Source organism: Arvicanthis niloticus, chromosome 7, assembly GCF_011762505.2.
Source record: "Arvicanthis niloticus isolate mArvNil1 chromosome 7, mArvNil1.pat.X, whole genome shotgun sequence".
Classification (NCBI taxonomy): Eukaryota; Metazoa; Chordata; class Mammalia; order Rodentia; family Muridae; genus Arvicanthis; species Arvicanthis niloticus.
The window spans coordinates 37,597,574-37,624,398 of NC_047664.1; the positions used below are offsets into that span (position 1 = coordinate 37,597,574).

Genomic DNA, 26,825 nt, shown 5'->3' on the forward strand with positions numbered 1-26,825 from the left:
AGGTTTCTCTTACAGTATCATCTTAAACACACTGGAATAATACCCCAAAATTAATGTGAAATGAATTTTAAGTCTTTGTTGGGGTCTCGGTAAAAAACCAGAAGGCCACGCAGTCTGCTCAGCAAAGCCAAGTTTATAGTCCACTCCTCCTCTAGGCTGGAGAGCCTTGGGCTCTGCTTCCAGCTCCCACAGCATTGCTGTGAACCATGTTGACTCTGTCCATTCACCACCTCTGACTGCTCTGTGCATTCTTCCTTTTGTACTGTCCATTTCTGATCATAGTCCCTGAATATATTGACTATGTCAAGGTCGGGTTGAGGCCAGGACCTGAACCCTTCCCAGTAGGAGGGAAGATGGTTTAGCTGGTCAGCTGAGAGTGGCCATGGCCATGTTGCCTATGCATTCCTCTGAATAACCCAGTCTTTCTGGCCCACAGCTGGCAGTCAGGAGGCAAGAACAGTGGGGTACAGCCCGGGCCCTGTGGTTCTGGGCCTTCTCACTACAGGCAAAGGTAATGGTTCTACAATTCCCTGGCTACTCCTGCCTTCAGGGGCTGCTCTGTAGGCTGGGTCATGGTATCCCTCATGGAAGCCCGAGTCTCATCTCTTGCCCTCTCTTCTGCAAGGTGTGGACTGCATGGCTGGGCTTCATACTTGAGAAGAGGAGGAAGAGGGCACGGCTGGAACGGGCTATGCAAGCCTATCACCAGCAGCTCCTACAGGAGGGTGCCACACGCCTTCTGCGCTTCACAGCTGGTATGAAGGCCTTCCGGCAGCAGCTCCAGGCCCAGCAGCAGCTCCAGGTGAGCCAGAGCTGCTGGTGAGGAGCTGGCAGGGCACAGCAGGGCACAGCAGGGCACAGCAGGGCGCAGCAGGGCGCAGCAGGGCGCAGCAGGGCAGCAGCTGATGAGCAGCTGTGTTTTAGGCAGCCCACAGCCTCCACTGTGCAGTCCGCCATTGTGCTGAGCTCTGGAAAAAGAAGGTACTTGGTCCAGGCAAGACTTCTCAACCACCACCACCGATCACATTCAGCAGGAGAGTGACATTTAAGGATTCCTCTGTCTTTGGATGTGCTGCTGAGGCTGGCGATGCTACCCTGGAGACAAAGCAGCTGCGAGCTCCTTCATCTCAGAGAGTCCTGGGGAGCTTGGCAGTAGCTGCTGGGGAGCCCTGCCTCCTAGACCTGTGAGTGGCCTGTGGTTCTCCTCTGCCTCTAGTCCTAGAGCAAAATCTGGGTGCACACGAGGGACAAACAGCCGTAGGAAGGACAAGATGAGAGTGCCACAGCCTCGTCACACCAGAGCTGCTCAGGGGTGAATGCTGTGTAAGGCCATTCTTTCCTGAGTATTGGAGAGTCAGTGGAATTTCCCAGTTAGTTCTGAGGAGACTGTTGTCCCTTCCCGTGTGACATCGACTTCTCCCTGTTTTATGATGCTCAGCAGTCAAGCCCTCATGCCTTGTCTTAAGCTTGTAGCCTCCCTCCTTCCCTGTCAGAAGCTGCACTTGTGGGTATCCGATCTTTCCCCCACCTCCTTGGATGGTTTCTCACAGTCCTATGCGCACCACCCTTGAGAGACAGTTGTCATTCCCAGCACTGAGTCTCAGAACTCACGGTGGGTAGAGTGTTAGTCCCTGCTCTGTCTCCTTCACCCCTAACTTGGCAGGACCCTGAATGTCTCACAGGGTCTTCTGATAAGAAGGAGCTATCAGAAGAACGTACTATCAGCTTGCTGTGAAGGTCAAAAGAGACAGGTGCAGCTCTGGCACCCAGGAATCGGGCAGACTATGTCACGTTGAGTTGTCTAGGCTCAGACCTACCCTGTGCACATCCCTGTAAAAGGCCAAGGCCTGAACCTTAGAGAGATCTCAGGTCCCCGTGCAGACCTTTCCAGTCCAAGGAAAAGAATTTTCTCTCCAGCAGTGCAGCCCGCTCATCACGGAAACAGCCCCGACGTCCATCCTTCCTGCTGGAGCGTCTAGGGAACCAGAGGTCCCCAGAGTGGCGCACTCCTGGGGAGCAGCAGTAAGTTGGATGGTTGTGAGTGCAAAGGCACTGGAAACTATGTGGTCCTGTGTTTTATTGGATATGTGGTCCCTTTAATCCAGATAAAAGGTTCCATGGTGTGACCAGTTCCTGCTTCTGCTCAGGTTAGAGAAGCCCCCGGAAAAGGGACACAGCATGGCTCCGCTGGAAGGCTCTTCCCTGACTAGATCCTTTCTACCTGTGGGCCTGCCCAGTGTTTCTGGTCAGAAGCTGCCTTCCACAGCAAGTCCAGGCCTGGAGCTGCTGCCTCCTTCCTCCTTCATGCCCCATGGGGTAGGAGACATTGCCAGGGTGAGTTCTCCACTGGGCTGTCACTCACTCTCCTTTGTTGTTCTTCCAACCCTTCCTACTCTTCTTTCTAGAATACCTTGGTCACTCAACAGGCTTGGGTGCCCTGCATACCAGGCCTCAAACACAGCAGTGGCTAGTTTGCTAACACCCCAGCCCTTGAGAAATGTCTTGACAGGACAACCAGAACCACCTTATGGGCAGGCTCCCAGCAGGACCTCTGGTCTTGGGGGACAGGTAGAAGCTTGGAGTGGGGAAGAGGGAAAAATTGAGCGGCTATTGTAGAGCAGTGTGCTGGGGCAGCCATGAGCTGTGGTGTGATCAGATAGACATGCTAGTGCCCTGGCTGTGGCTTCTCACCATGCGGGGTGACAGTCTGTTGGGGACTGTGGGGCAAAACTTGCTGTGGTAGGTATGGTGAGGGAGGAAAAGGAATCCAGGGTCACTTAATTAAGATATTAAAAGAAGGAATCTGGGGTGGGGCCAGTGTCTAGTGAGACATTTGGCCCCTTTTACCTTATCAGATCTGAGAGCGCAGCACTCAATTGGCCTTCAAGGCTGTGAGTATCTACAGAGCAGGGCAAAGTGTCATCTAGCAGAGCACAGGGGACACAGGGTCCTGGGCAGAGGTAGCCAAGGAGTGCTCCCGAAAACAGGTGCCATCTCCTAAAAGTTGGTGCTGACTGGGGAGGGGTGGAGACAGGAAGGAGGCAGTTTCTGCTGATGCGTGGCTGGTAACAAAAGTGACATACTCCCAGTCCCAGCACTTAGGTGGGACTCGAGTGCCACCCTGAACCAGTTTTCCCCTGAGGCTGAGCAGGCAGGGCAAGGCTTTGTGTGTGCTGGCTTGTCACCCTTGTCACTGCAAGGCCCAGTGGGCTATGAATCAGGTCAGGACTCACTTCCTGGGGCCCCTACTATCTTCCTCAGTCTACATCCACCCATTTCTCCTCTACAGGTGTCAACAAAGCCCAGCATCCCTGGACCTCAATCTTATGGGTGCCCATCCTTAACCAGGGACCCTGATCCCCATCTCCTCCTCCCTGGAGATTCCACAAGCACCAGGACTGGGCCTGGTTATGGCTCCGAGGCTACAGGTGAGTAAGTCAAGGCACTGGGCCACCCTCCCACCAAAGCCCTACCAGTCTCCTTGGTTCTAAAGGCAATGGTGGGCAAGGTCAAGCTTACTTTCCTGTTGCTGCAGGCCACACAGAGCTTGAGGCTGAGTTGGAGGGGATCCAGCAGCAGTTACAACACTACCAAACCACCAAGCAGAACCTTTGGTGAGGCCCACCAGGTGCCCTGGGACCTGTCCGTGGGAATTGCTGTGGCTTGGAAATGCAGTTGGTTCCATTGCCTGTAGCAGGGGCTGGGAAATGGAACAAGCAGGGCAAGGTTTTGTGTGTGCTAGCTAGTCATCCTTGTCTCTGCAAGGCCCAGTGGGCTATGAATCAGGACAGGACTCACTTCCCAGGGTCCCTACTAGCTTCCTTGTTCAGCATCCACCTCTTTTCTTCTACCCCTGTTGTGCTTTAACTCTAGGGGCTGGGGTAAGTGTCCTCAGGTGCCTTTATCCACTCTAGGAAGGGCTAAGTTGACCTTACCTAGGAATGGAAGTCCTGCTTTCCATTTGGAGGCTATGTAAAGCCAAGCAAGACTTGCCTGGGTTCTGTTACCTACCCAGCCAGCATAAGTGTAATGCTGACAAGGGACAGAAGCCTGGGCCCTAGTTACACCCAGTGTTCTGGGGACTGTTGACTTACAGCAGCTTTCAGAGGCCTCAGTGAAAAAGACTGGTCCCCCTAGAAAGGGACAGAAGAGTAATTTTCACACAGGCTCACATGAGTTGCTGTTTGCTGGGGAAAGACAGAAGATTATCAGTCATTCTCTGGAAGCACTTTATTAGCCAGTACCCAGCCCGACAGGTGTCCCCATCTCCAGGTCATGTCAGCGACAAGCCAATAGCCTGCATAGGTGGCTGGAGCTGAGCCAGGAGGAGCCGAGATCTGAGGACCTTCGTCAAGAAGAGCAGGTGAAAACAGAACTGGAGGAGGTAAGACCCAGTAAGACCCAGGTCAGCATGGGGCCAGCCCCTGGCTGGTCTTCCTTTCAGCTTACCTGATCCCTCCCTCCACTGTCCCCAGGTGGAACTACAGATCCAGCAGCTGGCTAAGGAGCTCGAGGCCCAGCGTGAGCCTGTTGGTGCATGCATTGCTCGTGTTCGGGCCCTGAGGCGGGCTCTGTGCTAGTGGGCTCGCCCCTAGAGGACAAGTGCCATCCTTCACAAGGCCTCGGACACCCCACCCTCAACAACAAAATACAAGGCTACAGTAGTTTTTTGTTTTGTTTTTTAATTTCAAAATGTCTTGCAATTAAATGAGTTACTGTTCAGAAGTCTCCTACTTTTCATATAAAATACTGTACTACTGATACAGTTGAAAAAGTTAAATGATTTCTCCTAAAGGAGAAATTCATGGCATTCCCAAGATCAACATGGACTCTGGTCTTGTCCCTACCACTGGGTTCCCCCTGGCCTGCATACCCTCTGCCTCCAACACAGTCCCTAGAACAATAGCAGCATGTGCCCTACTTCTGCAGGGCTGGGCTTCCACCTGCCCCTTCACTCCAGACTCTATCAGGCAAGCTAGTAATTAGTCTTGACTACCAGCAAAAGGCTTCAGCCAGCTTCTCTGGGCCTGCCAAGATCAACATCATTAGTCATTGTCCTCAGAAGACACTGGCAGAGTCCAGGATAACACATCCAGCAATTTATAAATGATTTTACTTTTCCAGCAAGCAGGCAGGTGAAATGGGAACAGAAAGCAGTTATGAAGGCCATGTGGCCTACTCTAGGAAGACAGATCCACAGTCTGTGCCCAGGAGGCACCTCACCCTGTGCAGTGAGGGGAGGCCCTGAGGCTGGGGGGGGTGGGGGTGGGGAGCAGCTAGAGGGTGTGGTAGTGCATAACCATTCTCACAATACACAGCCAGGAGTTTGGCATTGGGGGGGGGGGTGTTTGGCTTGCACAAATTTTTAAAACACCCCTCAAAATGATTTTGGGGTCAAATCACACCCACTCACGCTCTGTAAAGGGGCCTAGGTCCTGACAGAACCTCTCCTCTGCACCTCTGGACAAGCAGGAACAAATCATTCAGGTCCTATAAGGTCAGCCCCACACTGGCCCTCACAGGCAGCCTGGGGCTCCACTGAAGACCCTCATGCTCCTGTGTGGAAAGATCCCTTGGCAGTCATAACCAAGAGGACTGACTAGAGGGAGCCCAGTGCTTCCCCAAAGCGGATCTTCTGCCCTGCCTTCAGCCTGAAGTTGAAGTCCTTGGGTGCCTCAAAGATGAGCACAATGGTAGAGCCCAAGTTGAACTCGCCAAGGGGCTCGCCCTTGCGCATGAGAATGCCCTCCTTGTTGGCATGTGTCACAAAGCTCAGGTCGTTGTAGGAGCCCTTGCTGTACCTGGGGCTGTTTGTGTGCAGTTCCTAGGGGCAAGAAGGAAAGTTAATTAGCCTTGTTGCCTGTCTTTAACCCTGCCCAGCCCAGGTGGCAGAGACAGCCTCTCAGGGCAAAGGCCTATCACTAATCAACACTCCCAATACCTGCTGTGATCTAGACAAGGAGGGGCAGGGGTCAGATATAAACGTTGCAAGGCTAGCTAGCGCCAGCAGCAGCCAGTAACACCTAAAAAAGCAGAGTGGGCACAAGATTTTTCTCACAAGCCAACTCTCCCCTTCTGCATGATGCTCCATGTTTGCCTCTGATCAGGGCTCCTGGCAGAAGCGGTGTGTTAGGAGTGGGATTGGTTCCTTCACCTCACTAGCCATCTCCAGACAGGTGAATGGGCAACAGGGCGAGGGAGGCTGAGCTGGTAGGGGTGTCTGCAGAGCAGCTGCTCAGCAGAGCCAAGCCTGGTCAGAGCTGGAATACCCCTCCCCCACCACAATATTTACAAGCCCAAAGATCTGGCTGTACTACTGCAAATAAAGTGGTTGGACCCAAGAGGTTGGCCTCTGGCCTTTGCTCACTCGGTCAAAGTGGATGCGGATAGAGCCCACATTGGTGGCTCCCACTGCTGTCAAGGAGAAGAACCCATGTTTCCAGTCTCCAGTTAGGACTACACGCTCATTGTGACAGAAGAGTTCTTTGATCCATCGGGCCATGCCGGGGTTCACTGACATCAGGGAACCTGAAGAGACAAGAGAACATGCTACTTTCTGCTCAGAGCCTGACGTGTTCAAATCAGAATGGCCACAGAGCCACAGGGACTCACAGGCCAAGTGTTCCAAATTCTAATCAGGACCCCAGGTACCCTTGCCTAGAGCCAGCCAGCCTCAGGTAGTCATCTCCTGGCCTTGACAACATCAGCCTAAAGCTCAATCCTCTCAGGTCAAAAGGGCAAGGGCCTCTAATACCCACAGAGGCATTTCTCTCCCACCCCTGGGCATACCTGGGAAGTGGCGCCGATGCGCGATAGTCCAGTCCGTTGGGGAGTGGAAGCAGTGGTAGTCTCCTGGGGCCAGGTAGATGACACAGTGGTAGAGCTCATTCCCTTCCCGGGTGACCAGCTGGTTTCTGAAGGAAGAGGCTGTGGGGTGGGACAGAGACAAGCTCCAGACGCCATTCGTCCCACAGTGAGCACCTGTACACAGCCTGCATGGAGCCCAGCTGGAGGCTCCAATAAAGACTTGGCTACACAGCAGCAGCCTGCTGCCCCCAAGCCTTCCCAGCCCCCTATGCCTGTTGTTATTAGTCTTTGCTGTCTGCCCCAGCTCCAAACCCTGACTAAGCAGTGACCCACCTGGAGGGAAGGGCAGGTCCTCTGTAAAGGCTCGAGGGCCCAGGAACGACTCTAAGGAGTAGGTTACGCCCTTTACCTGCTCCACCTCAGAGTTCTTCACCTGCCCAAAGGTGAGGATCTTGCCATCTGATGGGCTGGTCTGGAGAAGACAGAATTTTGATGGTAAGGAGGGGGTAGTTCTCACCTTCAGTGCCTCCCGAACTGCCAAGGACTCAGGGAGCTCCAGGCCAGGTCGGGGGAGCATCCCAGAGTAGCACAGGCAATGTGGTGCTGCTCAGCCTGGCTTAAAGGCAGACAAGGATCTCATTTCCTAGAAATGAGAAGACCAGAGACAAGGGCCAGGCCTTACCACACAGTGCAAGCCACAGACAGGCCGTGCCTGAGGCTTCAGCTTACGCCGGAAGAGCTCACTTAGGTTGCGGTAGTGATGCAGGTCTTCCACAGCAGCCTCTGTCATGTTCACCCCAAAGGTCCAGATATACAGGCTGTAGACTGGCCTCCGGAGCCAGTAAGGAAGTTCTACCTGGTTGAGGCGACCACAGGCCCGTGACAGCAAACGCGTTGGCACAGACTTATACAGGGACACCTGTAGGCCACAGTGCAGGAGGCTGAGTTGGTAACAGATTGAGTGCTTTCATACACCCAACCCCCACTCCACATGAGTGAATGAGAGAGAGAGAAACCCTAGAGAAGCCACCACGAAGCCGAAGTGTTCAGGCTGGTTTGTGAGATGGCTGTTTCTCAGAAGGAACCAGACTGTGCTCACTAAATAAAGGTTAAATATACATGTAGCCTGTATCATTTTTGCTATTTCATACAAAGGTCAAAGAGCAGTGGCCTTAGTCCCAGAGTGGAAACTGGGCTGAATAGGCTTGGTTCTTACAAATGGGAGATGGGGACAGAAACAGACCTGGTGCAGCCTGAGAGACCACCAGGAGGCACACTACCCTTACCCCAGCTCACTGACCACATGCCAGACAACTCAAGACGGCATCCAGCTCCCAAATCAAAAGGGCAGCCCTACAGTCCAGAGGGCCCTCTTCAAAGGATGGCGTTACTCTCCCAGATCTACATCACCCTGCCACATCTGCACCCGAGCAAGCCCATGGGCTCTTCACAGAGGTAGGAGGAAACTTTTGTTACCCCTGTAGTACGGAGCAGGAGACAGGCCAGAGGGTCCTGCGGAACTCTTGAATGTCTGCTACTGCTGCTGTGCAGCAGCACCAACTCCCTTAGGAGTGAAGTAATTTGACTAAGTTTTAACATCCGTCCCTACACTAAATCAGTGTCTCCTGGCTGATGTTTAACAGCAATACCATCAAGTGGCCCTAGGCTATGCTCTAGTGTCTCGTATACTCCCTTGGGCTTTTGTGGTGCCTACCCAGGCTACCAGTGGCAGGGTTCCCATTTTGGAGTCAGCCTGTCGAGAAGCTGAGAGCAAGAGAGCTGCTTCTCAGGCATGTATTCCAACTAACAGGCCCAGCTTGGCTGCAGTCTTCCCAAACGCCCTCTGCTAGCTAGAATTTACTTGGACTTTTCTTACAATCACCTCTGTTTTCTTCTGCATGTGGATATCAGTGACATCATTTTCTGATAGACAAATTCCTTCCAAAACCAGCGCAGTCACAGAGCTGCCAACCAAGCAATCTTCTCACAACCTTCTCACTCAAGAGTGCAGCCTCTGATAAGTTGTTTCCTTCTTTGTGCCCCACCTTCAGGCCTGTCTAGGGAGGGCCATGGCTAAGAAGCCCATTTACACTTACCCTGCTCATGGGCCTCCATCCCACCTGGCTGAGGGGCCTGAGGGCACCGAAGGGTAGGAGGTAGTAGAGGATGGTCAGGGGCCAGGAGCGCAGTTTCAGAGCAGGTCTGGACATGCAGCTCAGCTGGCCTAGCCTCTGCCGTAGGGCCAGCTGGGGGAAGTGCAACCTGCAGGACATATGTCCACACATGGCCTGGGTCAGTGCCTAAGTCTGAAGGAAACTGAGGAGCACCCCCTCAGCCAGTGCCACTCCTGCTCCCTCTCCCTCAGCAAGCTGCCTCTCCTTCCAATAGAACCAGAGCTCCAACAGGCAATGCAGTACCCATTCCATTCCAACCAACTCTGGCTGTGAGTCAGGGGCCTGGCTGCCTGACTGGGAGCTTCTTTCCCAGTATCTCCCATCTGCCAGCTGACAGAATGTGCAGCAGCAGGAGAGGGACGCTCAGGAATGACTCCTAGGAACCTAACTCTAAGGCAGAGCACCAAGTACAGCTGCAGCCCCAGCAAAGGCCTTGGAGCCCCAATGGAAAGGTAAGAGAATCAGCCTTATACGCACAGCCTCCCATGTTAAGGAGCATTGGGACCCAAAGACAGTTCTGCCCTCCCAGGTGCCAGAAAGATAAGACACAGTGCCATGAGCCTAGACAGCCGGCAACACCTGCCAAGTCTTTTGTTACTCCATTGTGGCACCTGGGGAAATTTTTAGTCTTTTGCTTCCTCTTCTGCTAAATAGAGTGTGTAGCTGTGGCTCCACCCACCTGTGTCTGCAAACTCACCCTCAGGTCAGGAGGCTCTCCACCTAGCTCCAAAGCCACCTCCCCGCTCTGCTAGAACCACATGTAGTACCCACAGGACCCACTAGCTTTACAAGTTCATTGTCTTCTCTCAGCCAGCTTTCCAAAGGCACAGAGAGGCCTTTTCACCGTAAGCCCAGCTTCCTGAATGCAACTAAGTTCCCTGTCACACAGTGGGCATCATGAGACTATACTGCCACCCACTCTGAGAACGTTTGAAAAACCACATTTGATTAATAAACAAGCTAAGGCTGCCACCTGAGCCATGCTCAAGAGAAGCCGAGTCCTCTGTCTCCTAGAAACTGAGCAAACCAAGGAACAAAAGGGGATTGCAGCAGAGAACTGGTGAGTGGCTTAGGCACTAAGACCACACAGCACACCAACTGTCCTGCATTCCTCCTTTCTCTTCTACAGGACCCCACTATGTCTTTAAAAAACAAGAAGAGGGACCAAGCAAAGACAAATCAGGGTTTTCCTATGGTCTGCCCTGCCCAAGTCACTACAGAAGAGCAGACACCAATCTGGAAGAGCTTGGGGAGGATCCTTTCTTAGGTATAGGAAGCAGGCCTCAGTGCCCTTGCTAAGGACCAAGACACAGGATAGACGCCTACTGTTCTACCCCCCAGCCAGAGCCATGGGTACCTCAAGTGGGTCTCCTACTCTGGGCACGGAGGACTCCCTCTGCAGGCCCCTTTAGCCAAACCCCTTACTGACACCTCCACACTGGGGCTACTGGACTTGGTGTCTGACCCTCCTGAGATTATGCCGGGGTACATTAGAGGTCAGGTCTTGGTGGGCAGCATCTCACCATTTTGCTGCTGCTTGGAGCTCTGGTCCTGGCTGCTTCTTTGACTGACACATCTTGGGTAGGCACAGGAAGGGTGTTGTGAGCCTCCACGAGAGTGTGCGCGCTCACGAGGATGCTGGCTTGCTTGTTCACTCACTTGCCTTTATTTTTCTCCTTATTCCCTTTCCCCCTCGCCAGAGGAACTTCAGTGTGGTAACTGCTCCAGTTGCTGGTGGCAATGCTTCTAGTTTCACTCTTGGTGTCTCACAGGCACAGGTTAGAGGACCACAGCTATTGCAAACAAACAGGTACCAGTCACACACCTGTTTAGACCTATTCAGGTCACCTGCTCTGGGTTTGCTGCCAGGCAGAAGCCCTTGTACTGGGCCACCCCTATCACTCAGGTCTGGTCACCTGTCTGGTCCCTGCTCTGCTAGAGGGCTGCAGGTGGGTAAAGCCCTGGGACTGTCTGCTGGTTGAGAGGTGACCAGACACTGCCACGACTTCTAGGCCCCACTGGGTTCTTAAAGCACAAGGTGGCAATCTGAGCTCTCTGCTCCAGGCTGATGGCCCCTCCCTCAGACGACCTGACCCATTTTCCACTCAGGTAGCATCTGAGGAATGACAGAAGGGTCAAATAGCCAGGACATCCAGGTAAGGCATTATGTCCTGGGAACTGTAACATACTGTAATCCCTCCTGGCCTTAAAGCCTCCAGTACCTGGCTGTGTGTAGTCCAGGCATCTTCTAAGCTGTGAACCTAGGCTATTTCAGAGAAAACTAGCTGGGGGTTGGGCAGCAGCCAGCACTGAAGCCCAAATCTTCCTACCTGGCTCTTTCAGTCTCTCTCCAAAAAAGCACCTTGGCCAAGCCATTCCATGGCAATCTTTAGGGCCCGCTGCATGGTCACAGCCTCCTCACTGTACAGATAACAGGGAGAGAAGATCGACTTCTCTTCACAAACTCAAGGGCCTCGGGAGGATGAGAGTTCACAGGGCTACTGGAAGCCCATGCCTGCTCTCCAGTTGCAATCCCAACCCTAAGGAGTAAAGCCTCTGTCACCACTTTCAGATGAAGAAATGCTGGCTTCAAGAGACAGAGAACAGACTCGGACAAGGACCAGCTAGGCAACATGCAGTGACAACTCATTGATTGCCCTTACTAAATAAGGGTTTATGTGTGGACACTGATACCTTCATCTTAGCCAAAGAGGTAAAAATTCCAGCCCTGGCACTGCCTGTGAAAGCCACTGAATCTCAGGTATGCTAGTGGTCTCTGGGAGGAGAGACAAGGCCACCAAGGCCTGGGTGTGTTCAGATTTCTCCCCGTGACTGAGAAGATGAAAGACTGGCCTATTCTAGCACACAAATGTCCTCAAACTTCTCTCAAGAGATGCCAGCACCAGATCAGCCCACATGGAAGTCCCACCCCATCAGAGGGTCAGGGCCACCCATGCTTCTGCTTCAGGCTCAGTGAGCCTCTTGCTAACTTTTCCATCCACAGAAACAGCGAGTATGCTCCAACCACTCATTCTACACTGAGTGCATACACACCATTCTGGCCAGGCAACTGGGCTCAGGGGTGATGTGCCATCATGTGAGCTAGTGTCAGGCTCTCAGAGACTCTCTCCTTGTTCTACTAAGTCCAGGCTTTGAAACAGGAGCAGAGCTCACATCCAGGATCGCTGAGGAAACAAGTATGACTTGTAGAATGTGGGGGACGACATTCCCCCAAGAATGTGGTTTCCTGTCAAGGTTTCCGTATTGTCCTATCAAATAGGATGCTAAGTATGGCAGCTCTGAACACAAGAGCCTGCAAATACAGCTCAGCTAAAACATCGTATCTCAACCAAGACTCAATATGAAACCTAGACATTTTGTTCTCCCATAGCACTGAGGGGCCTGTCAGGCCCTTCTAGGCTGGGGTCTTGGACAAGCTGGGTGGTCCACCAGGGCAGGGTAGCCTGGGTTCCTCCTGCCTTCAGCAAGGCAGGTCAAGGGACTAGGGCAAGGAGCTGCTTCCTTGAAGAGGCACTAAGACCTGTCCAAGGGATCGAAGGACCTAGCCTGAACTTGTCCACAGTGAGGGCATGGATGAGCAGTGTGTTCTTGCCTTTATCACAGTCTTCTCCTACACTGGAACACCTGCATGTCAACATTTCCTAAAAACATCAAAAGCCGACCCCACACAGCACCCTGAGAACAGGCTGAGTCCTATCTGTCCAGCCTAGAGCTGCAAGGACAGGGACAGGCCTCAGCAGTCTACCATGTTACCTCTAAAGCTGAGTGACTTCAGCAGCAATGCTCCCATCCTCCCTAGGCCCCAGATCCTCCTCCTGGAGAAGCCCTAGGACCCTCCCTAGCCTCTGAGTGAGTCCTGGACAAGAAGGAGCCCCAAGGCAGGTGAGTGCTGACACCACAGCCTCTTCTGAGAGTCAAGTGCATCCTGGGAGGCTAATACAGACTTGGATCATGGCCTGAGCGTCAGTCACCTGGCCCATGAGAAGCCAGAGTGATCTCTGGTGAGCATACGTCTAACACTGGAGTCCTGAGTGCTGCTCAAGGCCTTGGCAAATCACTGCTGCTCTCCCAGCCTGTTTCTTCATCAGGAAACAGGGAAACTCCTTTGCCCACTTCCCTTGAGACCTAGAACATGGTTATAACCAAAGTCAGACTAACCTTAACTCCCACCTCAGCCCTGTAAACCCCCAAGTCTTACCTCCCTTTCTAGCAAGGAAAACACACTATGAGAAGGCAAAAGGGGCAATTCTGAAAGGGGAGCCTAAAATATGAGCCAGTTCTGCCTAGTAAGTAGGAAGTGAGGACCGATGCAAGCACATGGGGAAAGTTCTGTGAGGACATGCTGTTCTGGGGCTCATACCCATGTCCTTCTCCATCCACCATTGCTTGGGACAAAGACAAGGATACCTGGTCCCCAATGGAATGAAACATTCCAACTGAAGTCAACAAATGGAGCAGCCCAGTTAGCAGCTATTAAAAGTGTATATGGGTGTGAGAGGTGGGGTATTGAGTGGGCATGTGTGTTTGTACATGGGTGGCACAGGTGTGCTCTGGGGTTCTGGTCTGGGCAGGAGATGAAAGGCAGGGCAGGGGACCTGCAATGCCCAGACTGAGCATCCCCGGGGATCTTTCACTCACGTCTCCACCCTACAGGTCTTCAGCCATTTCTTCCCCAGTTCCCTAAGGCAGGGCCACCTGGCAGGTGTGTCCAGGGAGGCAGCTAACTCCTGCCTCTGTATTCCTGGGCTGGAGTAGACAGACTTCAGAAGTAACAGACAGTAAAATGGATCCTCCCTGGGCAAATCCAGTAATTCTTCTGGAAAGTCATGAGCATGGAAGAGGGGACAAAGAGAAGGCTGGATGGCCTGTCATCAAGTCAGTGGCTGAGGATGGGGTGAAAGAAAGGGACAGACACATGTTCTTCAATTTCTCAAAAAAAAAAAAAAAAAGAAGAAGAAGAAAGAAAGAAAGAAAAGAAAAAGAAAAGAAAAGAAAAAAGAAAAGAAAAGAAAAAAATCTTCTCTTGCCCCAAGGCAGACTCCTTGCCCTCTGAAGTTGTTAAGTCTACAATGATGCTTCCCCCTTCCAGGCTGAGACAGCACAGGAGAAATGCATGCTGGGAGCCCAGGGCTGCCCCCAATGCCTGCTTGTACTTCCCACACCTCCCAGCATCTTGCTCACTTCCTGCACAGCCTCTTGCTGACTAGAGAAGCCATAGGATGTGGAGGAAATGAGCTCAGGCAGACCAGCGGCCGGGGTGGGGGTGTGGGGGGGTGTGGGGAGCAGGAGAGCAAGACTGTCTAAAGAGATTCCCCAGGTCCCAGCCGTGAAAGAGCCAACTACCTGAATTAGAAGACACTCCCATCCAGACCTCCCAGCCTCAGGGACAGGGAAGGGAAAGCACCCTGAAAAGCTTGCCTGCTGCTACACGTCCCACTTGTGGCTTCTATCAGCTCAGTCACTCCCGAGAACAGCCTCACTTCAGTTTCTGGGCTCTGGTCTTCAGGTCCTCCAGCTTTGGCTAGGTTCTGAAGCTTTAGCCTCAGAGCAGGCAAGGGCTCTGGTTCCTGCTGAGGGTGGGGGCAGGAGGAGCAACACCAGACACTGTTAAAGCTAAACACTCCCTCTGAGCTCCAAGCTAAGCAACAGAAGCCTGGAGGGCCCTTTAAGAGGAGGGGCTACAGCCTGGAGAAAAGAGGAAGAAGCCAGCAGGGGCCATGGCCCCACCCTGCCATAGCTTCCCGACTGACCAAAGACTATGACCGCTCCCCACTCAACACCCAGCAGAGCAACATGGGTCCAGGGCTCCCCAGAGGATACCTCCTGGGACTTCAGGGACCCTGAATCTTTAGCTTCTGGCTACAGCCCTTGTCACCAACCCTGAAAGACAGAGGCCTTGTAAGGACTGTCTTCACTACAAAGCTACTTCTGTCATCCCATCCAGAAGTTCTACAAATAACGTTAATCCTTACAATTTCTTCCTACATCTGACTGTAAAGTAACAAGGTTAACTCTGGCAACTTCATCTGTCCCCCAGGGCAACAAAACTCTGACACATAAAGCCTAGACCCTAGCAGGAAGGCAGATGGATGAACAAGAGAAGCTTTTAACAGCCGCCACTCACCCACAGCCTAGAAAACATGCAGTGCTTTCCAAGCTGGAAATACCTTGTGGGATTCGTCTTTTCGTCACACTGATGGGAAGACCCAGGACGGCAGTCAGCAGACCACCCGACACCCATAGCCCGCCCAGCCAGCACTCACCTAACATAAAAGGAAATGAATGGGCCTAACATCTTCTAGGGAAAGAGGAAGATCACTGGAGGATCAACATTCTATCAAACGAACTTCATTCGTGTCTGTGTAGTCAACTCAGCAATGGCTGAGTGGCCTTGGGTGACTTAGTCTTTTCATGCTAGACTACTTACTATAAAGGGTACACTTACAACCCCTTCTGACCACAAAGAATTTCATTCCCAAAATAACTTGATTGGAACAAAATGACATCCTGTTAGAGGGCTTAGAGACAGGTGGGTCACAAACCTGAAAAATCACTGCCACTGTTTAGACACAGCCCCACACACCTGTCCTCTTCACCTGGATCAAGCCCAAGCAAGTACTATGTGACGTACATAGTCACAGCAATGACAATGCTGTGGCAGAGGCAAGCAGACACCTAGAGGGCTATCCTGTGAGACTTCCCTGATATTATTCTGCACCCATACCACGCCACGGGACTGGGGACACACAATGTACAGCAGCTGCCTTTATTCACTCTACCTGTGCACCAGTAGACAGTACTAATTAGTCCCTGACCTCTAAAGATTATCTGGAGTCTAGGGGAGTGGCTCAGTTTGTAAAGCACTAGCTTTGCAAGCAGGAGACCTGAGTTCAATCCCTGGGGGGCTGGCACCACATACCTTTTTTGTAAGCAAACACCTTTAGGATTTCAAACAATAGTTAACAGAAGAATTTCTTTCTGAGGAACCCCACCCCATCCTAAGATTAGCTCACTGCACAGAAGTTCCTTTGGGAGACCCATGCCCCTCTATTCTGGGCTTCTCCTGGCTGAGACTGCCACCTAGTGCCAATGGGAGACTTTGCAGGTTTGAAGACCACTTAACTGCCAGGGATATGGAGCCGCTTAGTAGAGCAGAGGCTAGACCCAAGATTGGTGACTTTCGTGCATTCCCTGCCTGTACACCGTCTAATGTCCTGTGTTGGGGATTAAGTGTAGTTGAGAGACACAGATGGCAGGTGCTCACAGTCACCTCTTATTACCCAAGTGTGCAGAGGTACAGTAAATATGGCTGCTATCTGAGTAGCACAAGAAGCCACAGGCAGGTTCATCAGGGCTGAGAGAAGCGAGTACTTCTCTAGCTTCGCTCTCTCTTTTTAAAAAGATTTATTTCTTTATTGTATGTATATGAGTACACTGTTGCTGTCTTCAGACACACCAGAAGAGGACATCAGACCCCATTACAGATGGTTATGAGCCACCATGTGGTTGCTGGGAATTGAACTCCGAACCTCTAGAAGAGCAGTCAGTGCTCTTAACCACTGAGCCGTCTCTCCAGCCACAGGCAGGTTCATTTTCCACATGTCCAGCCAGAAGGCCTGGGCAAACAGGAAGTGCTCTTCACATATGATTCCCTCAGTCCTCCCCAATTCCTCTTTTTTGTTCAAAAATGTCTCTTAGGAACCTCACCATAAACAACTTCTAGAAAGCCCTGTGGCCCAGTGCACTTACCTCCAAGTTGAGAGCACTACGTGAATACTGATTGCTTTAGAGTAGAATAAGCCCAGCAGAAAGCATCCCAGAGCATCCCAAGCCATCACCTACCAGCCTAGGAGACAGGCCTTATTTATTTTCTATTTTACTTTATGCTATCCTGTCCTATTCTATTTCTGTCAAGATACCTAGTCTCACTCAGTAGCCAGGTTAGCCTGGAACTCACTAAGTAGGTCCCAAATAGCATTGAAATTGTGGCAATCTCCCTGCTTCAACCTCCTAAAATACTGGTAGGCTGGCCTTGTTTTTAAACTGCACATGTTTAGACACAGGCCTCAGCTTTCCCCCACAATGGCAACCCAATGCTAGGGTGGCCATCTCCCAGTGGTACAGAGTTGTGCCTCAGCTGAGGGAGGCAGGAAGAGAAGTTAGACTGGAGTATGGGTTGGAGGTTGGCCACATGGCAGCACAGCCTGAACCACCTAATAGACTGGCTGCATATCTCAGAGCCATGGGTCCCTCACAGAAGCAGCAAAGGTAGGGGCCTGGAGATCCCTGAGAGTCCTTCCTCCTCCAGAACTCAGTTCCCTGAGAAGAGGCCCAGCAGTGTCAGAAAACTGCCACAGAGGCTGAGCAGGTAAGTAGGCTTTCCACAGCCAAGTTCTCTACTTGACCATTTAACACGCACAACTGTTTTTCCAACACTTAATGGGCACTGCTTGCCTGGACATACATGCACAGCCTCACCTAACAACTGCAGGACGTCCACAGCAGCTCAGCTTCTAAAGAATAATATGGCTACAAAATCACATGAAAACTGTCCAAGCATGTGCAGTACTGGCCACAGTTGTGCACGTGCTGGCATTGTGTGTTCATCTGTGTTAGGCGGCAGCACCCTGAGGTGTGGGGCAGTAATGAGTGCCTGGTGCTTCACCTGGTCTTGCCTCCCTGTGGACTGGACAGTGGGAGAATGTACCTCAGAGATGACAAAATGAGAGATGGATCTCTGTAATCTGTGCTTTACTCAGTTCCTCAAATTGGAATCTTGTATCCTGTATTAAAAAAGAACTCGAGGCTGAGGCTAGAAGTAAGGAGGCAGGGCTGAATGGGTGTCCCTGACCAGCCTAGCATCCCCTCACCCAAGCCTGGCCGCCACAGCTGCCTCCACCGCTCGTCTGACCATGTTTACATAAAAGGCCCAAGATGGGGCCTAAAATAAATATCCTTGCTTATGTTTCTCAGGCATATAAAACAGTATTTAAAGGCAAGAATTCACAGTGCAATGTACTTTTAAAAAATGCAAAAAAAAATAAAATACAGCACATGAAGAAAACCAAATATCAGTATTAACAACTACTGGACAGAGGCATTCCCTGTAGTAACTGATTTTCTTAACTTTCGTACTCCATACAGAAGTGCTGGCAGGGTTGGAGAGATGGCTCAGTTGGTAAAATGCTTGCCTGAGTTTAGATCCTAAGGACCCTCATAAATAAAAACTGGTGTAGAAAAAAAAAAGCCAAAATCATAAAAACAAAAACTAAGTGTGCTGCCATGTGCCTGTAGCCGAGGGCCGACAAACTGAGAGATAGGTCTCTGTAGGCTCACTACATAAGCAAGTTCCAAGAAGAGCAGAAAGAGCCCAAGACTGACACCTGAGGGAGTCTTTTGATCTTGACCACACTGCATTTTTCTGTGCCTATACACCACCTGTTCCTGCTCCCAAACATACATGAATACAAGCATGCACATTAAAAAATAAAAGGCTACACAGAGGTTCAGATGTGTAATCAAATACATGGGAAGCTGAGGCAGGTAGACCATCAATTTGATGCTAGCCCTAGCTACACATTGAGACTTGCAATAAAAACAATAAAGCTGTAGCACTTTGACAGTTTTTCTGGCCTTCTGTTTGGATGAGTGAGATGCCCTTCACAGGCTCACAGAGTCATTCTAATGCTTTGTCCCCCCAACTGATGACCTGTTTGGAAGGCTCAGGAGGTGTGGCTATGTTGGAGGAGGTGTGTTGCTGGGGGTGGACTTAGAGGTTTCAAAAGCCCAGGCTAGGCCTACTATGTGTCTCTCTGCCTGCCTGCTGCCTATGGGTCAGGATGTAAAGCTCTGAGCTGCTGCTCCATACCATGTCTGTCTGCTTCCCATCATGGTGATAATGGACTGACCTCTGAAACTGTAAGCCAGACCCAACTAAATGCTTCCTTTTAGAATAATTGTGGTGGCCGTGGTGTCTCTCACATCACAGCAATGATGAGGGGATCTAGTAGGCCCAAGAATGGCAAACAGTTCCAACAAGTTTGTCTTTCACCTTTCTTCTCCTTGCTAAACAGCTAGATTACATTTCTAGCCCCCAAGGTCTATTCCCTTATTTGGCCATTGATTCATTCCTGAGACAAAACACCAAGGTCCAACAATCAAATTCATTATTTGACTAAGACATTCAATCAGGACTTACCAACTTACCTTAGCACAGACTCTCCCTTCTCTTTAAAACCCTCTCCTGAAGAAAAACAAAGCAAAACAAAACAAAACAAAACAAAAACCCTCTCCTGAAAACAGTAACAACAAAACCTACTTGCTGGTTTTTGTCCCCACACACTCACCCCCTGTAATAAATCTTTGTGCTGAGAATTTGGTGTCTGTGTCTGTCCTGTATGACTCTGAGGGGCCTCTACCAATACCTTACAATCAGCACAGTAATTAAGGCACTTCCCTCTCCTTTCTATTTTGTATGACTGCTTGGATAAAAAAATTTAGCCAGTGGTAGTTGCAAACACTTTTAATCCCAGTACTCGGGAGGTAGAAACAGACATATCTCTGAGTTCCAGGCCAGCCTGGTCTACAGGGCAAGTTCTAGGACAGCCAGAGCTACACAGAAAAACCCAGATTTGGGGGGAAAAACTGAAAAAAATTATTTTAGATTTTTTTAATGTGTTTGATATGCATGTATATACGTATATCACATGCATGCTGGAATTTAGAAGAGGGTGCTAAGCTTCCTGTCCCCTTATAAGGTTCAGCAGTACCTAGAATCATCCTTATGCAAATAAGGCATCCCCAGGACCCTGGCCCCAGCCAATGATGTACACTCACTCCCCAAAGGTTTAAATAGCCTTTGTTTTCCCCATTAACCAAGCTGTCTCACTGAAGCCTGTTTCCTGACAGTCCAGAGTCTGTTGCTTTGCTCACTTGCTGCTTGAGGTCTCTATTCCCGAGCACTCCTCCCCCCAATCCCATTTCCTGCCTTACTTCCCCACGTAGGATTCACTAGTTGTGACTGCAGGCTGTCATGCAGGGCAGGGGATGATGGGTGTTAGATCTTCTGTGTCAGCACTTAGGCATTTCCACTGGCCTGCTCTCAGGGACCTAGTGGCAGCAGCTTACACCATCATCTGCTGCTGCCAGGTGCACCAGATGCAGTGCATAAAAGGCTCTGGCCACCCCATATCTGTCTGTCTGTCTGTCTGTCTGTCTGTCTGTCTGTCTGTTTTGCCTGATCTCTCCCTCTCTCATGTCCCCACTCCAAGCTGGCCTTTCACTCTCCCCCATTTCCCAATAAGCCTCTTGCCCTACATCTCAAGTGTGGCTTGATTTCTTATCGGCACACCTTGGCACATGCCCACCAGAGGTACTCAGGCTATTTTATTCTGACACTCTGGAGCTGCAGTTAGGGTTGTGAGTCGTCACACGCTCACAACCATGCTGGGAAGCACGCCTGGTTTCTCTGCAAGATTAAGTGTTCTTAACCACTAAGCCATTTCTCCAGTCTCCTAATCTTGTCTTTTGAGATTGGGTCTCTCACTGGCTTAGAGCTCATGGACAGGCTAGGAGAGCTGGCCAATAGGGACTCAGGGGCCCGTCTGTCTCCACCTCTGCAGCACTGGTTACACGTGCACATCACCATTCCTGCTTTTTATACTTGGGCTCTTGCAAGAGCCAAAGTTATGTTTTAAGTTTTAATTACTGTATCTAAAAGATCCATGAAACAAAAATGCCTTTAACCTATAAACCCCTTGCCCAAGGACACATACTACAGGCTACTGTTAATGAGATTAGCAAGGTACATGTTTTTACTCCTGTAAACAAGTTTATCTGACCCAACCGCACTGGATGTGCTTGATCACATGTGGGTGGAAGTACATGAGCAGGAAATACAGCAGAATGTACAACTGCCCAACTAGATGTAGGCCGGAGGTATGAAGGCAGGAAGTACATTGGATATATGCTTGCCCCTGATTGGACAATACATACCAATGTGGGTTTGCCTTTTTAAGCCTCCACAAAATATAACTGGTTGCCATTTTCTGGGAACCCTGGAATGGACCAGGTCAGAGTACAACATCCTGGCCAGTATTTAATTAAAGCTTACTTGAAATTTGGTTCAAAATTGTGGTAGTGACCTTTTTTCTCAGACAGTGGGATTAACACTCTTGAAGTAGGACCTTGGGCTTGTATGGCAAGCAGTTTACAGATTGAGCCACCTCCCAAGCCCCTCTGTTCTGTTCCAAAGGATTACATATTTACCAAAGAAAAGTGTCCATGGAACTAAATTTGTTTTGCCTGTGTTTTAGAGACAGATCTTGATGTCCTGGCTGACCCTGAACTTAGGGGCCTAAGCAATATTCCTTCCTCAGCCTTCAGAGTACTAGTAGTCTAGGCATGTGTCACCAATGTCCCCAAGTGTCACCCCTCACTATTATCCTGGCACAGGTCACTCTGAATGAGACCTTCATGTGTGTTTGCTTTGTTCTGAGACAAGATCTCACTGTGTAACCCTAGCTGTCCTAGAGTTCCCTAGACAGACCAGGCTGCCCTGGGATTAAAGGTGTATGTACCACATGCCCAGTCCTCTCATTTGTCTTTTATTTTCATGACCTTGTGAGACTAACAGAGAGGTCTGACGCTTTTCTTGATGAAACCAGTTAAGATTCTCAGATCCAGAGGAAACTCCAGTTCCCTCAAACTCCAAAAGGCAGTCCTGAACTATAGAAGGATTCCTGGCAGTTAAATAAAAGCCAGCATTCCTTAGGAACACGTGGAGCTGGCTCCCCTATACCGAAAGAGCCATTTCCCTTATCACTGGCTATCTGTGGTGCCTCTAGAATATCAAGCCTATGCTGGCCTCCAGGCTCCCTCAGAATCACGAGTACCAGTTACACACTTAAGTTCACACTTGTCCTTTCACCCAAAGTTCCAACTTGCAGGCTTCCCTCCCCTAGCTACTCATTCTTATAACCCTGCTATTTTCAATATTCTCTCTCTCTCTCTCTCTCTCTCTCTCTCTCTCTCTCTCTCTCTCTCTCTCTCTCTGTGTGTGTGTGTGTGTGTGTGTGTGTGTGTGTGTGTCTTCCTTACGCTTTCCCTCTCTCTGTGTTCCTCTCTTTCTGCTCTGGCTATTCTTGCTCTCATGCCTTCCCTAACCGTACCACAGACGGCTTATGTAGGCAGTTTACACAGAGGATGTCTCCATTCTTTACAAGTTACAATTTCTGAATCATACTCTTGACTCAGAGGACTTGTAAATTTAGCATGAATATTATAGAAGAAAGTATTCATATTCTCCTACAAAAAGGCTTTTCGCCCTGATCAAACTGAGGACACCTGCCTTTAGAGTAGGAGACTTACAGTAAGGGCTGTCCCTGGGGCCAGGCCCTTCTGTCTGTGTGTTGTGTTCTGGAAATGTTAGCCCTGTCTCTGGGCCTATAAGCCTGGTATGTCATAGCCCCTAAAGACAAGAGAGCCTCTCCTGAGACCTAGGGGCACCAGGAAAGGCAGTACAAAGGTTGAGGTACAGCTAGTACAGCAACAGTTCTTACTGGAGGCTCTGTATACCATCCCTGCTGCCAAGGCCATCCTGAGGAAAACCCATAACCATCTGATCCACCTAACAGCAGGAAATGGAAGAAGCCAAATGCGTGGAAAAGGAGAGGAATATCAAGGGCGGAAAAATAACTGTTGGTTATGAGAGCCATGATGGGAAATGGCAAAGCCGCTCACGGAATGCAAAATGGGCCACTGAAGGAAACCCCCTCCCTCCCTCCCAGAGATCTTTAATCTCCCTCCAGAAAAAACAGTGTTTGTGAGTTGCTGGAGGGATTCAGGCTGGGGGTGGTGAGTGGGTGAGTGTCCAAAGTCCAGAATGAAAGAACAAAGTCTATAAGTAAGCTGAAGAGCAATATATTTTCTTTCCTTTTTAAAGATTTGTTTATGTGTATGGATATTTGGCCTGCATATAAGTCTAGATTCTCTAGAACTGGGGTAACAGTTATGAGCTGCTGGGTAGGTGCTGGGAAACAAACCCAGGTCCCCTGGAAGAACAGCCAGTACTCTTAACCACTGAGCCACCTCCATAGCTCCAGACAGCAACATATTTTCAACTAGATCTCTTATATTCCAAAACAGCAAGTATGATCTACAAAAACATCAGCCAATATGTGGGAAAGAGGAAATGAGCAAATGCTATTAAAATGCCAAATAATATCTTTATGACTTGTGGGGACAAAAAGACAGCATATTTGAAATCACAATTGCCATGCAATGCAGAACACAGACGACAGCAGGTACACCTGGTGGTCCTCTTTCCCTGCTGCTCATAAGCAAAGGTCTCTAAGTAATTTTATTTTTAGGTAATATAAACGAAGTGTAGGACCTGGAATAATGGCTACAAGTCCCAGCACCAATTCTTTTCTTTTCTTTTCTTTTCTTTTTTTCTATCTTCCTCTGTGCCATTTCGGTTTTTTTTTTTTTTTTTTTTTAATTGGATATTTTATTTACATTTCAAATGTTATCCCCTTTCCTGGTTTTCTCTCTGGAAACCTCCATCCCATCCCCCCTCCCTCTGCTTCTATGAGGGTGCTCTTCTCCCCACCTACCCACTCCTGCCTTCCTGCCCTGGCATTCCCCTACACTGGGGCATCGAGGCTTCAGAGGACCAAGGGCCTCTCCTCCCATCGATGCCCATCAAGACCATCCTCTGCTCCACATGCAGCTGGAGCCATGGGTCCCTCCATGTGTACTCTTTGGTTGGTGGTTTAGTCCCTGGGAGCTCTGATGCAGAGTGGACACACAGAGACAGGAAGTGCATTGGGTCTTTATTCTGACTCGGGTAGTGACTGTTTTCCCTGTTGACTGGAGTCCGCCCTCACAGTCTTATTCAGTTGGCTAGTCTGAAAAGAATTGGCTCATAGGAAGTGAAGGAGAAAGGGAAAGGGGCCACTGCTCCCGGCCATCACATTGCTAGAATAGAGCCGTGGGTCTTTAAGGAAACAACAGTTTACTAGATGGGGAAGATTAAAACTCTTACAAGGTGGGAGATATGATAATTTTAATTCTTCGTTCTAAGCACAGGTTTTACAGTATTTGATAAAAAAACAAACAAACAAACAAACAAACAAACAAAAAACCCTCTTGTTTAACATTCCTTAGGATATCCAGCAACAAGAAAGGCTTACCATCTGACTTGCTTTGTGCTTTTCTCTTTCCCCTCATTTCCTAGGTACTAATTTTAGTTTTTGTTTAGATGGGAGCAGTGTGACTCTTACTTCTAGTCAGTAGCGTATCTCCGAGATGTGGCAGGCTGTTGAGTAGTTTCATGTTGGAACTCAGAGATCTGCATGATTCTGTCTCCTGAGTGCTGAGATTAAAGGCGTGAACCATCAAACCTAGATGTAAGCTTCTCTTTAACTTCTTTTCTCTAGGTGGAAGCTTAGCTCGGTAGAATCTCGTCCCTAGGTCATCACTCCGTTAATCCCATTTACTACCCTTGAACACAGGATTTAGCTCCATTCCATTTCCTAGTTCATCTTTAATACTTGAACCACGAACAATACATTTTGTATTTTTTCTTTCTAAGCTTGCCCATTTCAAAAAAAAAAAAAAGAAGAAGAAGCTATTCCTAAGAGTGAAACCCACAGGACAGAGTCTATGGTAGGCTGTTTTGAGATTTCTTTTGCCAATGCAGTTAATCTAAATCTCTTCACCTTATCTTCAGACAGACTCTTCAGACAAGGGCAAAAAGCAGCTACATTCTTCACCAAAATCTTTAGACAATCTTTAGACAATATTCTAAGATATTTTTTTTTTCTAAAACTTCTTGAGCCAGGCACCCACAGTTCAAATCACCCTTGAGCTCTTGGGACATACCTATCTCTGTCACCAAATGCTGAGGTGACAGACATGCTGCCATGCATGTGTTTTATGTGGGTGCTAGGGATCTGTACACGGGTCTTCATTCTTGTACAGTGAACACTACTACCCTCCTCCCCAGCTCCCTGGATTCATCATTTTCAAAGTTCCACAGTAATGAATGGTCACAATTGGGAAAATCTCTTTCATGTGCAATGAGTTCCGTCGACTGAAGATGAGGGATGCTGCCAATTCAAGTCTCTCCTCACCTTGCTGCCACCACAAAATATTCTAGTATCAGCCCAATATACACTACTTTCTATGAAATGAAATGAAATGCTGGCATCTTACTTGAAAACCCAGGAATTCTGTAGCCATGTTACTCATGTAAAAGATGGTTACCTAGAACTCCCACAGTTCTCCAGCCATCTCTAGGCAGTGCTCCACCAGAAACCAAGCTATCCTTTCACGGTCCCACACACCACTATTTTTACATGATGGTTGTAAAGGATGGGATTGGGGGACCTTGCAGGATCCCAAGCCTAGACTTGCAAGACACTGGTGTCGAATGGCCTGTGCAATAGGAGTTCTCTGTAGGTAAAGAACTGGTAGGAAAAGTCCTGGAAGGGAGCTCATCACATAGCAATGGCAACAATATCAGCGATAGAGATGGTGGAACATGGAGGAGCACCAGCTGTTTTCCCACCCAACTTGCCACTTCATAATTAAAGGACCAGGGAGACAACGACACTTCTAAGTTCATACAGTTGACATTTGTGACTTGCCATCAGCAAGCTGAGGTACTGCCACTGTCTTACACTGGATTCAGCTGAGATAGACAAACAGTATGGAGGGAGTCCTGAGAAAATCCAAACACCAGAAAACTTCAGTTCTCACCCTCTTCTGCCCAGTACTAGGACCAATCACAGGCTGTTTGATGAATCAGGTCTTTCTTTTGTTAAATTATGAATGAAGAAAAGACAATCTTGTGGGGCATTTTGTAAATATGTATGAGTGTAGTGCATGACATGTATGTGCCGGTATTGGAACAGAAGCTAGAGGCAGATGTCAGGTGTCTGGCTCTACCACCCTCTACCCTGTTCCCTTGAAACAGAGTGTCTCACTGAACCTGGACCAGGCAGCAAACCCCAGTGTTGGGAGCCATAATGGGACAAGCTAATAATGAGCAGATGATCATCCTGAAATGCTTGCCTCGGATTATCATATAATCTGCGACGAGTGTGCCCCATTAGCAAGGCTGTGGTGGACATGATTTTGGGAAAGATTCCTGCTATTAATATGCTTTTCCCATTATTACTATTATTAGACATATGCTACTATCACTAAGCAATAGCACTCCCCTTTGTAGCAGATCTCTGCAGATCCACGAAGATGTACTGTCTTGTAGTGATGCTATATAGACAAATAGATGACTTCTTAAGTCTTAATGGTGATCCTATAAGAATTCCTAAAATTATATCAGTGATTATTAAGTTCTTTTATAGCAGGACTGCTATTAAGTCCCTTAGGCATGGTCAAAACTGCAATGAGAACTCTGCCAGTCTCCTGAGTGTTAACAGTTAATTGCCCCAAGAGTGATAGTAACTGGACCTTCTCCTGCTCAGAGCACATTCCAAGAGGTCATAAAACCATTAGCCTAGGTTACTAGAGGGAATCCGCAATTTATTATAGGTACCAGGACAGAAGAGAAAATATTGCCTGGGTTTATCTATACAAAACCTCACTAATTTCTTAAGTTATAGTTTCAGACTTTCTGCGAACCTGTAGAGCTAGACAGGTGATGAATGTCTAGTTAGATAATTACTCCTAATGGGTATTCATGTAAACATTCTGTGTTGTAAACTTCTATTTCAATTTATGACTTGAAATTTGGTGTGAACTTGTGATGAACCTTGTAACATGTGACCATGTACTCTGAAAGATATATAAGTTCTG

The 26,825-nt window shown here is 49.3% G+C and overlaps 2 protein-coding genes across 6 annotated transcripts in view; one reads left to right on the plus strand and one right to left on the minus strand.

Annotated features, from left to right (window-relative positions):
• The window catches only part of Sfi1 (SFI1 centrin binding protein), a 70,383-nt gene extending 65,658 nt beyond the window's left edge, over nt 1–4,725 (plus strand). The window contains exons 25-33 of one of the 2 annotated variants that reach the window (XM_034508374.2): nt 437–511; nt 626–802; nt 925–1,184; nt 1,918–2,022; nt 2,148–2,334; nt 3,290–3,428; nt 3,536–3,614; nt 4,273–4,384; nt 4,476–4,725. In XM_034508374.2, the coding sequence (XP_034364265.1) occupies nt 437–511; nt 626–802; nt 925–1,184; nt 1,918–2,022; nt 2,148–2,334; nt 3,290–3,428; nt 3,536–3,614; nt 4,273–4,384; nt 4,476–4,580 (1,239 nt within the window). In that variant the 3' untranslated portion in view covers nt 4,581–4,725. The remainder of the gene's footprint in view (nt 1–436; nt 512–625; nt 803–924; nt 1,185–1,917; nt 2,023–2,147; nt 2,335–3,289; nt 3,429–3,535; nt 3,615–4,272; nt 4,385–4,475) is intronic. The other variant, XM_076938261.1, reaches the window with a different exon arrangement.
• Nucleotides 4,662–26,825, minus strand: part of Pisd (phosphatidylserine decarboxylase) — a 41,908-nt gene continuing 19,744 nt past the window's right edge. The window contains exons 1-9 of one of the 4 annotated variants that reach the window (XM_076938262.1): nt 14,421–14,559; nt 11,312–11,521; nt 10,505–10,774; nt 8,904–9,069; nt 7,490–7,726; nt 7,141–7,279; nt 6,790–6,927; nt 6,368–6,528; nt 4,662–5,824 (exon numbers count right to left, since the gene is read on the minus strand). In XM_076938262.1, the coding sequence (XP_076794377.1) occupies nt 5,600–5,824; nt 6,368–6,528; nt 6,790–6,927; nt 7,141–7,279; nt 7,490–7,726; nt 8,904–9,069; nt 10,505–10,557 (1,119 nt within the window). In that variant the 5' untranslated portion in view covers nt 10,558–10,774; nt 11,312–11,521; nt 14,421–14,559 and the 3' untranslated portion in view covers nt 4,662–5,599. Of the gene's footprint in view, nt 5,825–6,367; nt 6,529–6,789; nt 6,928–7,140; nt 7,280–7,489; nt 7,727–8,903; nt 9,070–10,504; nt 10,775–11,311; nt 11,522–14,420; nt 14,590–26,825 lie in introns of those variants that run through there. The other 3 variants (XM_034508377.2, XM_076938263.1, XM_034508376.2) reach the window with 3 other exon arrangements.